The sequence below is a fragment of the Leucoraja erinacea genome, chromosome 10 (genome assembly GCF_028641065.1).
Source record: "Leucoraja erinacea ecotype New England chromosome 10, Leri_hhj_1, whole genome shotgun sequence".
Classification (NCBI taxonomy): Eukaryota; Metazoa; Chordata; class Chondrichthyes; order Rajiformes; family Rajidae; genus Leucoraja; species Leucoraja erinaceus.
The window spans coordinates 38,985,871-39,000,484 of record NC_073386.1 but is presented as its reverse complement, the minus strand read 5'-3'; the positions used below and the strand labels follow the sequence as shown (position 1 = coordinate 39,000,484).

The window sequence follows — 14,614 nt, the reverse complement described above, 5'->3', positions numbered from 1 at the left end:
AGCGCAGATCATAGCCTCCGGACCAGCTAAATTCAACAGTAGTGAAGCCTTCAAATCGTCGGGATTGTTTCGGTGAACGATGCGGATATAATGAGAGTAGTCCTTCTCAAACATTCGCCATCGCTCGGCAATATCAGAATCAAACACGAGCGGGCTAGGCTTTCGACAAGAGTTAGCCATGTCCTCAAATTACAAAAAAACACGCAAATAAAAACTGGTAAACTAAATAAATCGCGGTAAAAAGATGCGGGGTAGACCTGATTTTCTGACTCCATGTAGAGTCCAAACTCACACAGGTTGAAACACAAGCATCTTTATTGTTAAGGTCATTAACTACTAAGCAGGTCATCACACGTTCACACTGCTACTCTAACCGGTAGACAGTGGGTAGGATCTTATAACCATATAATAACCACATAACAATTACAGCACGGAAACAGGCCATCTCGACCCTTCTAGTCCGTGCCGAACACGTATTCTCCCCTAGTCCCATACACCTGCGTTCAGACCATAACCCTCCATACCTTTCCCGTCCATATAACTATCCAATTTATTTTTAAATGATAAAAACGAACCTGCCTCCACCACCTTCACTGGAAGCTCATTCCACACAGCCACCAATGAGTAAAGAAGTTCCCCCTCATGTTACTCCTAAACTTCTGTCCCTTAATTCTCAAGTCATGTCCCCTTGTTTGAATCTTCCCTACTCTCATTGGGAAAAGCTTATCCACGTCAACTCTGTCTATCCCTCTCATCATTTTAAAGACCTCTATCAAGTCCCCCCTTAACCTTCTGCGCTCCAAAGAATAAAGCCCTAACTTGTTCAACCTTTCTCTTAAATCTCCTAAATCTCCTCTGTACTCTCCCTATTTTGTTGACATCCTCCCTATAATTAGGCGACCAAAATTGTACACCATACTCCAAAATTGGCCTCACCAATGCCTTGTACAATTTTAACATTACATCCCAACTTCTATACTCAATGCTCTGATTTATAAAGGCCAGCACACCAAAAGCTTTCTTTATCACCCTATCTACATGAGATTCCACTTTCAGGGAACTGTGCACAGTTATTCCCAGATCCCTCTGTTCACCTGCATTCTTCAATTCCCTACCATTTACCATGTACGTCCTATTTTGATTTGTCCTGCCAAGATGTAGCACCTCACACTTATCAGCATTAAACTCCATCTGCCATCTTTCAGCCCACTCTTCCAACTGGCATAAATCTCTCTGTAGACTTTGAAAATCTACTTCATTATCCACAACCCCACCTATCTTAGTATCATCTGCATACTTACTAATCCAATTTACCACACCATCATCCAGATCATTGATGTACATGACAAACAACAGTGGACCCAACACAGATCCCTGTGGCACCCCACTAGTCACTGGCCTCCAACCTGACAAACAACCATCCACCATTACTCTCTGGCATCTCCCATTCAGCCATTGTTGAATCCATCTTGCTACTCCTCCATTAATCCCCAACCATTGAACCTTCTTAACCAACCTTCCGTGAGGAACCTTGTCAAAGGCCTTACTGAAGTCCATGTATACAACATGCACTGCTTTACCCTCATCAATTTCCTGAGTAACCTCTTCAAAAAATTCAAGATTAGTCAAACATGACCTTCCAGGCACAAATCCATGCTGACTGTTCCTAATCAGACCCTGTTTATCCAGATGCTTATATATATTATCTCTAAGTATAATTTTTCAGGAATAACATGGTAAATAGAAAAATGGCGATATCCAAACCAACATCAAGTCAGAAAAAGCTGACAAATATTGTGATATATCCTTCTCAGAATATAAAAACAAAGAGGCACAGCTAGTACAATAGATGCCTCACAGCTCCAGTGACTAGGTTTCAATGCTAATCCCAAATGCTGTCTGTGCAGAGTTGGCACATTCTGCACATACCACCACGTGACGCCGTCAGCTATGGCAGCCTCGCCTACAGTCTATCTGTCTTTTTGTCTTTTTTGGTATTTTTAGTGTGTTTTAAAAAGGATGTGTTAATGTTCTCTGGTTTGTTTTATGTGGGGGGTGGGGGAGGGAGTCGGGTGTCGGGGGAAACTTATTTTCAATCTCTTACCTTGCTGGAGATGCGATTATTTTCTGGATAGTATCTCCTCTCGCTCTGCAGCCTAAAATCATGGAGCTGGCGGTCTTGCTTGAGACTGACTTTGAGCCCCACCAGGGGCCCGTAGACTAATCATCGGAACCTGCGATCCCTTGCCTGGAATCGACGCTCCAACCGCGGCCTGCAGATTTCACCATCAAGGAGCTCGCTGTCACGGGTAGAGACTGATGTCGGGAAGCTCCAAAGTCGCAAGAGGTTCGACTAGCCCCGACCCGGGGTGCAATCGCCCAGTGCGGGGAACTGAGATCGCCCTGATGCAGGGGCTTGATCGCCCCGATGCAGAGGGCCTGACCACCAGCTATGGGAGCCAAGATCTCGTCAATGGAAGGCTCGAAGCCCCTGACCGCGGGAGAACAAGGAAGGGAAGAGATTGAACCTTTTTTGCCTTCCATCACAGTGAGGAATTTGGGTAAGTCACTGTGGTGGATGTTCATGTTAAAAATGTATTTGGGTGTCTTGTTGCTCTTTAATGGTATGACTGTATGGCAAATCATATTCCTCGTATGTTGCGAAACACACTTGGCTAATAAATTACTATTATGATTATGATTATGACAGCATGGCTTTCCTCCCACATAACAAAGGTTTGTGGGTTAATGGGTTTAATTGGCCATCATACATTGACCCTAGTGTGTTAGCGAGTAGTAAACTTTGGAGTTGAGGGAAATTTACAAGGAAAATTAGCAGGGCATCTGATTGCTCTGTGACATCTAATTGATGAGCCAAATTGCCTCTATCCAATGTTGTAAGGAAATGTAGAAATATAAACATATAGATATACAAAAGGATGATAGGAATAGAAGTCTTCATGTGAGCAGTAGGATTATTATGAGAAGAGAAAGGGGTTAAAAACGACCAATCCAGGACAAAAGACTAGACAGTGTTTTTCAGTTTGAATAGGCCTCATAAAGGATATTTAAGTTTATTGGCCAAGTATTCACATACAAGGAATTTGCCTTGGTGCTCCGACCACAAGTAACAACATGACATACAATGACAGTTACGAATGACTCAGAAAACACTGAACATTAATAATAATAAAACATTAGTGATAAAACACCATTGATCAAGCATGTGAACCAACAAAACACCAGATCAAAGGGAGGCTACAAATTTTTGGCTGTCGAGTAGAGTAAGTAATCGTGGATAAAAATTGTTTTTATGTCTGGCTGTGGCAGTTTTGACAGTCCGGAGTCGCCTTCTAGAGGGAAGCGATTCAAAGAGTTTGTGGCCCGGGTGAGAGGGATCAGAGATGATCGTGCCCGCTCGCTTCCTGGCCCTTGCAGTGTACAGTTCATCAATGGAGGGAAGGCTGCAGTCAATAAACTTCTCTGCTGATCGGACGATTCGCTGCAGCCTCCAGGTGTCGTGCTTGGGGCTGAGCCAAACCTGACCGTGATGGAGAAGGTGAGAACAGACTCTACGATGGCCGTGTAGAATTGGACCATCATTGCCTGTGACAGATTGTGCTTCCTCAGCTGCCGCAGGAAGTACATCCTCTGTTGTGCCTTTTTGAGGCCTTAATGGTCTATGAAGATGTCAGAGAATGCTAAAAGAATTGATACCTTAACTGGGGAAGAGTGCTTTCCAGCATTGATTGACTGATCACAGAAATGTGAAAGTTCCAAGGTATTGCTGAACTGGCATTTTCAGAGACCAATTACACTGAAAACAAGATATTGACCATTTGGGTTGTAATAAAGCAAGAAATTCTGAAATATCTCTCAACAGCTCAATATATATTAACAAATTCAGTCAATTTTATTCATCACATGCAGTGAAATGATTTTGAACAGCTTCAATAGCACGCAGAAGGGCTAATTGTCACAATCATTATAGGAGATTGGTCTTTGCAGGGCCCTATTATCCCCTTAGTTAGTTACACGTTTTCATTTCACAAGAGGAGTATCTGTGTTCAAATCATTTGTTTTATGACTTAATGCATTAAGTATGCATTAAGTGATCTATGTATTAATACATAGTCAGACTAAAGATTCATTTGAGTGTTTCTTTCAATCGTCACTTCAGTTGACTCACTAAAAAGGCAATTAATCTATGAATGTTTTTTCCTAGAAACTGCTCTTAAATGGTACATTTATATTAATTAGCATTGTTTCTACATAAAATTGGGTCTGTGATGCAATGTGGGAAAAGTCAAAGAACACCGACACAATGTTATGAGTAGAAAATAAATATTACTGCTCTGAAGCACCTATTCATAGATGGAAGATATACTCAAAATATAAAGTAGCTGTTCATTGCCAATATCCACCAAATAATTGCAAGTAATTTGGACAGGTATTGAGTACACGACCCACATGGCCAGAACTGAAGTATAGCATATCTTCCATTCATTTCTCCCAAGTACCACCTATATTTCTCGTTCCCCTTCCCCATGATAGTCAGTCAGAAAATAGGTCACTACCCAAAACATCACCTATTCCTTTTCTCCAGAGATACTGCCTAACCCACTGAGTTACTCCAGCTTTTTGTATCTCTTCTGTATGTAACAAGACAGGCCAACATTCAAGCACAGTCTGCGAATTCACAAATAATGTTTGCGCCACAGAAGTGCCCGACAATGTTAATTTCCATGAAAAAATTCTAACCTCTAACCTTGTCGCCAATACCCCAACATTCACAATTTCTCTTTCACAAACGCCTTCTGAGTGTTTTTACCAGCTTCAAATCAAAGCTGTCAGATTTACTACACCCTTCATAGTTAACAGAAGTTAGAAATAAAAAGCTCATATGCAAATGGAACCCTTCAGAACTCAGTAGTTCATTAATTTGACTGGTTTCTACTACCACAGCAGCAGAAGTATTAGACAGCATGCCCAATGTCAATAACAAAAGAGCACTCTCATATCAAATTTCTCTCCTCAGACAATCACTTCTGCATGGGATCAATCAGATGGTTCAAACTTACCGTTACTTGTCAATGTCCCAAGTATGATCATGCCCTTTCGCATTACCATTGCCTCTCTCAGTTCAAACGCATTACATATCATTATTAAAGATTCCACCTGAAAAGCCCATCAATTCAAAGGAAGCATTAGGATCACACCCTCACTGCCACTTCATTCATCACATCAGATTTTAGCAGAATTTGATTGTGATATGACATTTCTAATCAAAGGTCTGAGACAGACCAGGGCAGTTTGTCCACCTACTGACCAAAAGATGAAATTGATAAACCTCAAGTTATAAATTGCAAACATCTCGAGGCTGTTGGAACAAAATAGAATCATAATGTATCATGGGATGAAGGCGATCAATCATTAACTCACATAATGCCTTTGATCATTATTACAGCATCTATTACTCATCATTACAGTGCCTATCATTAGAGACAGCGATATTACTAAACTCACCTCAGGCTGAATAGCTTTAAAAACTGGTGCATCCATTAATGTTATCTGACTCTGTAAAACAAAAAATTACAATTTAATTGATAAAGTAATCAACCTTCACAATAATTGTGCACGTTATAAATTACAAAATAAGTTCCCCAGTCGTCATTAACTTTACAATATTAAATGTTTTATAATGCATCATCATCATCATTGATGCCTGAACCTTTACACCTCAACTAACAAACAAAGAAAGGAAACCTCACTGACCTGCTCAGTTCTAAGGGGAATTCTGCGACATAGCATAAAATCATGGGTCGTATAACAGTTAATTGAAAGACTGATGGATAGATAGAACGTCTGAAGCGATTTTAACAATTTCCAACTGAAAAACTCCAGAAGTACTATCGGTTATGAAGGTAACTGTTGGCAGGATTTTTGCAAGATTTGGCTGATGCAGACAGATACAAAAGGATAAAAACTTGCTAATCAATAAATCTTGCTTGCCTATTATTTTCAAGATATAATCTCAGCAAAAGTATTATTAATTCATATTTTAAGCATAAACTTTCCTTTTGCAGTATCTGATTTAGCCAGTTAACAAACTTTTCAAAAACCCTTCTGTGATATGGGTACAAAGCATAGAACCAGACCATTCAGCCCATCTCATACATACAGACCAAGTTGGCTTTTAAAATTAGGGTTAAAAGATTTAAAGTATTCTTGAAGTTTACCACCATCCTAGGTCTTTTGCAGCCTTTTCAACACTGCCCCACCGCCTCTTTCCGCTGCTGCGTCCCACCACAATTGATACACATTGAAATAAATGGACTTGCTCTTCCAACAACCAGTTTCCCAGCACAATTTGGGAGATGCCAGCAATTTCACAGAATTGCTAGTATTTCTCAGCAAGTACTGACCCATTCTAATTTCTGGAAATTACAAAAAAAAAATTAAATCACAAGAAAGGCTAATATAATTTTCTATGCGTCCAAAGTGATGACCTTTGTAATAATTTAACATTTTCTTTCAAAGAAAACCTCTGGAAACAATAATATTTGCCTTTCACACGATTGAAGGATTCTGAAGTGCTCAGAAAGTATATATGAAGTCAGAGTCATAAAGCAGAGACAGGCTCTTCAGCCCAACTTGTCTATGCCAACTCAGAGGCCCCATCTAGTCTGAGCTACCTGCATTTGGCCCATATCATTCTAACCCTTTCCAATCCCTGTACAAATGACTTTTAAATGTTGTTACCTTACCTGCCTCAACTACCTCCTCTGGCAGCAAATTCCATATCCACCACCTTCTGAGAAACAGTTGTCCTTCAGGTTCCAGTTAAATCTTTCCCTTTTTACCTAAAACCTGGTTCTTGATTCCCCTACTCCGAGAATAAAAGACTGTGCATTCACCCCGTTTGTTCTCCTCATGAACGTATACAGCTCCATAAGATCACCTCTCAGCCACCTGCACTCCAAGGTATAAAGTTCAATCATACCCAACCTCTCTTTCCACCTCAGGCCCACGACCCTATCAACATCCACGTAAATCTTCACTGCATTTTTTCCTGCTTAATGATATCCTTCCTGTAGCAAGATGACAAAAACTGAACGCAATATTTTAAGTGCAGCCTCACTGACATGTTCGACAAATGTATCAAAACATCCCAACCTCTGTACTCAACACCATGACTGAAGAAGATCAATATACCAAAAGCCTTCTTGACTGTGACTCCACTTTCAGGGAACTGTATATCTGTACTCCTAGATAATTCTGCTCTTCAACACTCCCCAAGGCCCGACTGTGAAGGTCCTGCCCTGGTTTGACTCCCCAAAATGCAACATCTCACACTTATCTGCATTTCAGTTAAAATTCAGTATGGTAAACATTAATTAAAAAACATATTAACAAGCATATTAATTGCATTAACAGTTTTAGGAAAAAGTGATAACAATTGGGAAAGAGATTAAGAGATAGCAACCACGGAATAACATAAAACTGGGAAACAACTGAATTAATTCCTTTCCCAGTGCACAAAGGTTCACAAGACTTGTAAATGGAATGAGAAATTTGTCATACGAGGAGAAAATAGGCTGCGCCATCTCAAAGTTTAGCAGAATGAGATTATATTGCATTGAAACTTACAATATGCTTTTGGGACTTGCATAACAGTTAATAGGGGGATATTTCCTCTTGTTGAACCATCTAGATCAAAGAGTCTTATTTTCAGATTAAGTGGTAGCCCATTAAATCACTGAGGTAATTAAAAAAAAATTCACTCAAAAAGTGCAAATTCTCTACCTAGAAATTGAGTGTATTTAGAACAAAAAATTGTTGATGATATTAAAGAAACCAAGGTATATGGGAAGAGTGCAGGAAAATAGAGCTGAGGGTGAAGATCAGCCACAATGTTGGTGAATGGCAGAACAAGCTAAACGGACTAGATGGCTGGTCTCCAATTTGTATCAGAATTGCAAACAAACACAAAGCGACTATTTTGCAATTGTAATTTAAATGTTTTCTTTAAATTGTGGCAAGTTAATTATTTTGGTTTAAATCAGTGTTGCATTATAGTTTGCAATGAATAAAAATGTTGGTTCATCATCAAGACCATTTTTTTCTCCAGAATTGAACAACTTAAATTCCTATTGTAATAAAACTAAACATTCAATGCTTTGTACTGACATGTTTATAACTACTGCAACATTAATTTACTGCCCTTATACACTGATGTATTTTATCAGAAGAAAATTCTCAATCATGTAAAGTCTTGATGGATTTGCAGTTATACCTGCACTATCACAACAAACCAATAGATGGAGGTATTGTTTAAGAAAGCACTGCAGATGCTGGAAAAATCAAACATTGACAAAAAAGCTAGAGAAAGTCAGCGGCTGAGGCAGCATCTATGGAGCGAAGGAATAGTGACGTTTCGGGTTGAGACCCTTTTTCAGACTGAAATAGATGGAGGTTAATCATTTCAAACTCTTAAAAGAATTTGGTGCAGGATACTGAGACTTATTTTCGCTTATTTACATCAACAGTATTTCCAGATTAATTCCTTGAGTCAGTTATTAATTAAACAATAAATAAAAATATATAAAAACCCATATATCTATGAAGGTAGACAAAAAATGCTGGAAATAAAGAAATAACAATGAAATTTGCATTTAATAAAACGGAAATGCTGCTGCATCCTTTTATTTATGTGGAAAGGAATTTCAATTTAAACAGGATCACGAGGGACCTTCTATTGGCGTGATTAAAAAGTTCAAAGAGGTCATTTTGAAAAAAATGTCAATTCATTATATTAAATTTGTTAAATGCATCGCCTCACAATTCATAATCCTCAAAATAGTGAACTTAAAGGAAACTTCAGTGCTCTTTATAATTTGTCTTGTTCCATGAATTAACTGCTCATAAAATTAATAGAATTTTTGTTTATTATTTCCTTGCCAGGCAAAACGGTATCGGCTATCCCCAAATAGGTACTTCAGGTGTGCATCCAGTTACGTTTTCAATATGATAAGAGTTCTGCCTATTGCCTTTCCTAGCAGTAGGTTTCAGAGCCCACTAGGCAATGAATCTCCTTTACTCGACTCGCATCTAATCCTCCACCTATCACATTCAATCCAGCTTCCTCATCTCAGAGCGCTGTACAGTCAGAATTATTTTCTATGTGCTCTGATTCAGTGTCATATAATTTTATACATCTCAATTAAATCACCTTGGTGAAAATAACCAAATCTGAATCAATTACTTCTCAGAACCAACATATGTCAGCCCCAACAACATACATGTGATTGCCTTTGCATCCTCTTGACGGTTATGCCTCCTCCCTGCAACATGGCCAGAGCTATATAGAGCTTGCAGTTGTAAATTGCCATTTTATCAATAGAATCAAAAATTGAAGATGCAAGAATTCTGAATTATGAATTGTGCTGGGAATTTTCTGCAAGTTTCATGACAATTTCATCAGAATGAAAGAATGATATAGTTTAGTTAGGTAAAGCACGTAAAAAGGCCCTCAGCCCACTGAGTCCGCGATGACCAACGAACAGCGACCAACACTAGCACTATCCTACACACTAGGGATAATTTATAATTGTTCCCAAAGCCAATTAACCTACAAACTTGTCCGTCTTTGGAGTGTGGGAAGAAACTGGAGCACCCCCGGGGAAAACCCATGCAGTCTTGGGGAGAATATACAAACTCCATACAGGTAGCACCCATAGTCAGGATTGAACCTGTGTCGCCGGCACTGTAAAGCAGCCACTCTACCACTGTGCCACCATGCCATCCTCCTGGCCATTGCTGTTTTCTGCCTCTCAGTTTCAGCATGTTTTATTTTTAATTCACTGCTCAATACCATCACCATCTATTAACTAGACAGCCAAGAAAAATCCTACGGCATTTTATAAATATGTTGAGAAAGAGAGCAACCAGGGAAAGATGAAGCTCTTTAGGGAGTAAAGACGGAATCTGTGTGTGGCGCCAGAGAACCTGGGCAAGATCTTAAATTAATAATTTCAATTTCTATTAATTTGGACATTTTAACTGCAATGTTGAATTTCTACAGCATGTTTACATTAAAAAGGAAGTGTTATATATCTTAGAGGGCATGAAGGTGAATAAAACCTGCCAAAACAAATATTGGCGGAGCTGCAGGTAATGAGATGGTTCTTAGAAGATATAGATCAATTACAGATATGGGCAGAGAAATGACAGATGCGAGTTTTATCTGGGCAATCGTAAGGTGTTGCAGTTTGGGAGGACAAATGTCAAGGAAACTACACAGGTAATGACAGAATTCTTATTAGCATGGATGTGTAGTGGCAATATGATATCCAAGTCAACAGCTCCCTGAAAGTAGCAACACAATGTTAAATATTGTTCTTAAGGCTAATGGAATCAAGGGAGAAAGCAGGAAAGGGGTACTGATTTTGGATGATCAGCCATGATCATATTGAATGGCTGTGGTGGCTCACGGGGCCGATTGGCCTGCTCCTGTACCTATTTTCCATGCTTTTACAATGTCGACAGAGCGGCACAAAAGGTGCATACTTGCCTTAATTGGAGGACGGCATTGAGGATAAAAGTCAGGAAATCATGTTGCAGCTTTATAAAACTTAGATTAAGGTGCATTTGGAGCATTGTGTGCAGTTTTGGTCGTATCAACAGAAGTGCGTGGAGGCTTTTCAGAGGGTGCAGAAGAGGTTTACCAGGATACTGCCAATTCAAGTGTATTTGCTGTAAGAAGAGGTTGCTTTCTCTGGAGTATTGAAGGCTAAGGAGAGATCTGATAGAAGTTTATAAAATTTTGAGAAGATAAATAGTGTAGATAGTCAGAACCTTTCACTCCCCCCCAGGGTGGAAATGTCAAATACTAGGAAGGCATAGCCAAAGGTGAAAGGGGAAAAGCTTAAAGGGGATGTGCAGGGCACAAATCTTTTCAGAGAATGGTAGGTGTGAAAACATGGAAAACGAGGAACATGCTGTCTGGTGTGGGGTGCAAGCAGACACGATAGTTGCATTTAAGAGACTTACATAGTTGTATTAATATGCTCAGAGAGACAGGGATCATGTTCTAGATGCATTTCAGCCTGTTTTGCAAAGTAAGGGAGATTTATGGATTCACTTATTTATATACACCTTTGCTGGCGACAAGTGAGGTGTCAAATAACGGGATGTCAATAAATATCCTTTTATTTAAGAAAAGCAGAAGAGGTAAGCCTGGTAATTGTAGCCAGTTAGTTTGACATCAATATTCAGAAAAATTATGAGGGAAAAAATTAATCTACATTTGGAAAGGCAGTTTGATTAGGGACATCCAACAAAGATTTGTTGATGAGAGAACCTGCCTAAGTTTATTGGTTATTTTAAAAGGGTAACTAAATAGATAACAGTATGATTGGATCCTAAATTGCACACATCAGGTGATGGCGGAGGGCTGTTTTGTGATTTGGAAAGTCAAAGCCTACCCCAGTTTGACTTCCAAAAAATGCAACAGTTTGCATTTCTCCGAATTAAACTCCATTCGCCATTCTTCATCCCACTTACCCAGCTGATCCACTGCAATTTATGACAATTTTCCTGCAGAATGAAAAGCATGCATTCCGCATGCAACTCCAGTGTAAAGAGTCCAAACTCACACAGGTTGCAACACAAGCATCTTTATTGTTCAGGTCATTAACTACGAAGCAGAACATCACACGTTCACACTGCTACTCTAACTGGTAGACAGTGGGTAGGATCTTACACTATGGATGTTATAATTAGGCGGGGTTATAATTAATAAACATTCTAATTGGCTAACATGCTATAGCCAATCTACATCTCTTCTTCTACAAATTAAAAGTAGATGAAGCGTTATCACTACGATGAATATATAAATTGCTAAATGCAAAATGCCATATCAAATATATTGGCTAAACATAATCGGTTAAACATTGATTAAACATAGTCGCCATATCTAACCAGCCCGGTCCTCGTATGTTAAGGAGCTGCCTCATCAACCTTTTCATCCGAAACGTTGAGGGCACATTTGGGTGAGCCCGAGGGGCTCTAGGGGGGGACCGTAGAGGAAGACCGCCGCGGGGGTACCAGTGAACCGGTTACAAAAGGGAAAGGGGGAGCATACCGACGCGGGGAGTGATGGGGAGTGGCAGCAGCAGGTACTGGAACGGCTGGAACAGCAATCACTTTAAAGTTCAGTGGAGGTGCGTCAGGATCCTGGAGTGTCGGACGTCGTTCCTTCACTGGAAGGATGTGTTGACGGGTGCGTCTGTAGATGGTACCACTGACATCGAAAAGGTAGATGAACCCCAGTTTGGTATGTCCTTTGTCTGTCTGTAGACAAACCACTTGGCCTTGGATTAGTGGCTTAAGTGGCTTGCCGGTTTTGTCTTAGGCACGTTTCTGCACGTCTCGATTGGATTGCACGCGCTTTTGAACAACAGCAGGGCAGAAAACTTTGGCCGTTAAGTGATCCTGTGTCACTGGCACTGGAGGTCTCGTTCGGCGGGACTTCAGTCGCTGCGCTGGAGAGCCTAGAACATTGTCTCTGGCAATATTTCTAAAGTTCAACAGGTCCAGGTAGACGTCAAGTAGACGTACACGTTCCATGAGTTGTTTAGCGCTTCAGACAGCTCGTTTGGCAAGGCCATTGGACTGTGGATATTCTGGGCTGCTGGTGACATGTTTAAAGTTCCAGCGCTTGGCAAAGTCATTGAACTTTTGATTGGTGAATTGTGTCCCGTTGTCAGTCTGAAGGCGGGCTGGAATGCCATGTACGGCGAAGTGTTGTCGGAGTTTCTGGATGACTATTTCTGAGGAGATGGTTGGTAGAAAGTCAATTTTGAACCAACTCGAGTACGAGTCCACTAACACAAGATAATGCTTCCCATGCCAGTCGAAGATATTCGCAGCCATGGACGACCAAGGTAGAGAAGGGGCAGGTTGGGACAGAAGCGGTTGTTTCTGCTGGTGTGGCGCCTGTCTGTTGCTGATCGCGCATGACTGTTTTTTCCCCGAATATACTTGGTCATTCCCGGTCAATAGATTATTATTTTAGCGCTGGGTGGCCACCGTTGATCTCCTCATAATACTCATTTCGCAGAGAGAGGGGGATGACTGTCTTATGGCCCTATACTATTACTCTGTCCTGTAGCACAAGTTTGTCATGTACCAAAAAGTAGGGTCGCAGTTCAGAGGGACTGTTTGTTTGGCCAGCCGCCATTGATGATTGAAGTCAGCAGCTGGGAGGTTTTGTCCGCGGCAGTGTGTTTGGCCGAGGCGGCACAGGCGGACAGTTGGAATGAATGAAACTTTCAGAACGGAGATTTCTTCTTTTTCAAATGGGTGTTGTGCTCGAGATAGAGTACCTGCGATGTGCATGCCTTTACCTTTTTTGTAGACAATGCGAAAATCAAACTGTTGTAGCTGCATCATCATGCGTTGAAGCCTTGCTGGGGCTGCATGGATCGGCTTGCTTAGGATGGTAACCAACAGTTGGTGATCAGTTTCTACCGTGAAAGTTTTGACGAAAATAAAGTCTTTGAATTTGGAACAGGCAAAAACTACGGCGAGCAGTTCTTTCTCTATCTGTGCATAGCGCTGTTCGGTATCTGTTAGTGTTCATGAAGCGTAGGATACCGGCATGACATCGCCGTCGAGAGAGGTCTGCAGGCATGCAGCGCCTAGTCCATACTGGGATGCATCGCAGGTAATCGTGACTGGCAGGTTTAGATTGAAGTTGGACAGAGTGGGTGCACTGGCGAGCTGTAATTTTAAAGTCTCAAAAGCTCACTGGTGGTTTGGGTACCAGGACCAGGTGTTGTTCTTGTGGGTTAGTTGATGCAGAGGGGCTGACAATTCGCTGAGATTGGGGATAAATTGTCCCAGGTAGTTGACCATGTATAGAAATCGTTGTAGTCTGGTGACGTCAGTTGGTACCGGCAGCTCGTTGATTGCTGTAGTCTTCAGCGGATCGGGTTTCAGCCCATTGCTGGTGAACACGTGACCTACGCAAGTGACTTCGGGAACCCTGATCTTGCACTTCAGAGGGTTCAGTTTTAAATTGATGTCTCTGGCACGGTCCAGTACTTTTGTAGGTTGGCATCGTGCTCGGTGGCATCGCGTCCATAAACTAGGATGTCGTCAACAATGATGGCACAGGGGAATTCTGCAAACAGTTGTTCCATTGCATGCTGGAAAACTTTGCTGGCAGAGTTGATGCCAAAGGGCATTTTAGGAATCGGTAACGTCCGAACGGGGTGGCGAAGGTTGTTAAATGCCGATGAAGCACAGTCTAACGGGATTTGCCAGAACGAGTTTTTGGCATCCAAGACTGAGAAAACCATTGAGAAAAACTGAGATTTGTGCCGCCACGTCTTCGATGGTCCTCATTGGGTAGTGTTGGCATTTGACTGCTGTATTCAAATCTTTAGGATTGATGCAGATGCGCAACTCCTTTTTGTCTTTCTTTGTGGTGATAACCATGGTGGAAACCCAATCAGAGGGTTCACTGACTTTGGCAAGAACTCCAATGGAGACCATACGTTTCAGTTCATCATGTATTTGCTCACGCATACCATGCAGGACGCGGTGA

The 14,614-nt window shown here is 41.1% G+C and overlaps 1 protein-coding gene across 1 annotated transcript in view; it reads right to left on the bottom strand.

Moving 5' to 3' along the window:
* The window catches only part of ralgps2 (Ral GEF with PH domain and SH3 binding motif 2), a 266,842-nt gene that overhangs the window by 176,591 nt on the left and 75,637 nt on the right, over positions 1–14,614 (bottom strand). Inside the window, exon 5 of the mRNA XM_055641989.1 lies at positions 5,527–5,577. Within this exon, the coding sequence (XP_055497964.1) occupies positions 5,527–5,577 (51 nt within the window). The remainder of the gene's footprint in view (positions 1–5,526; positions 5,578–14,614) is intronic.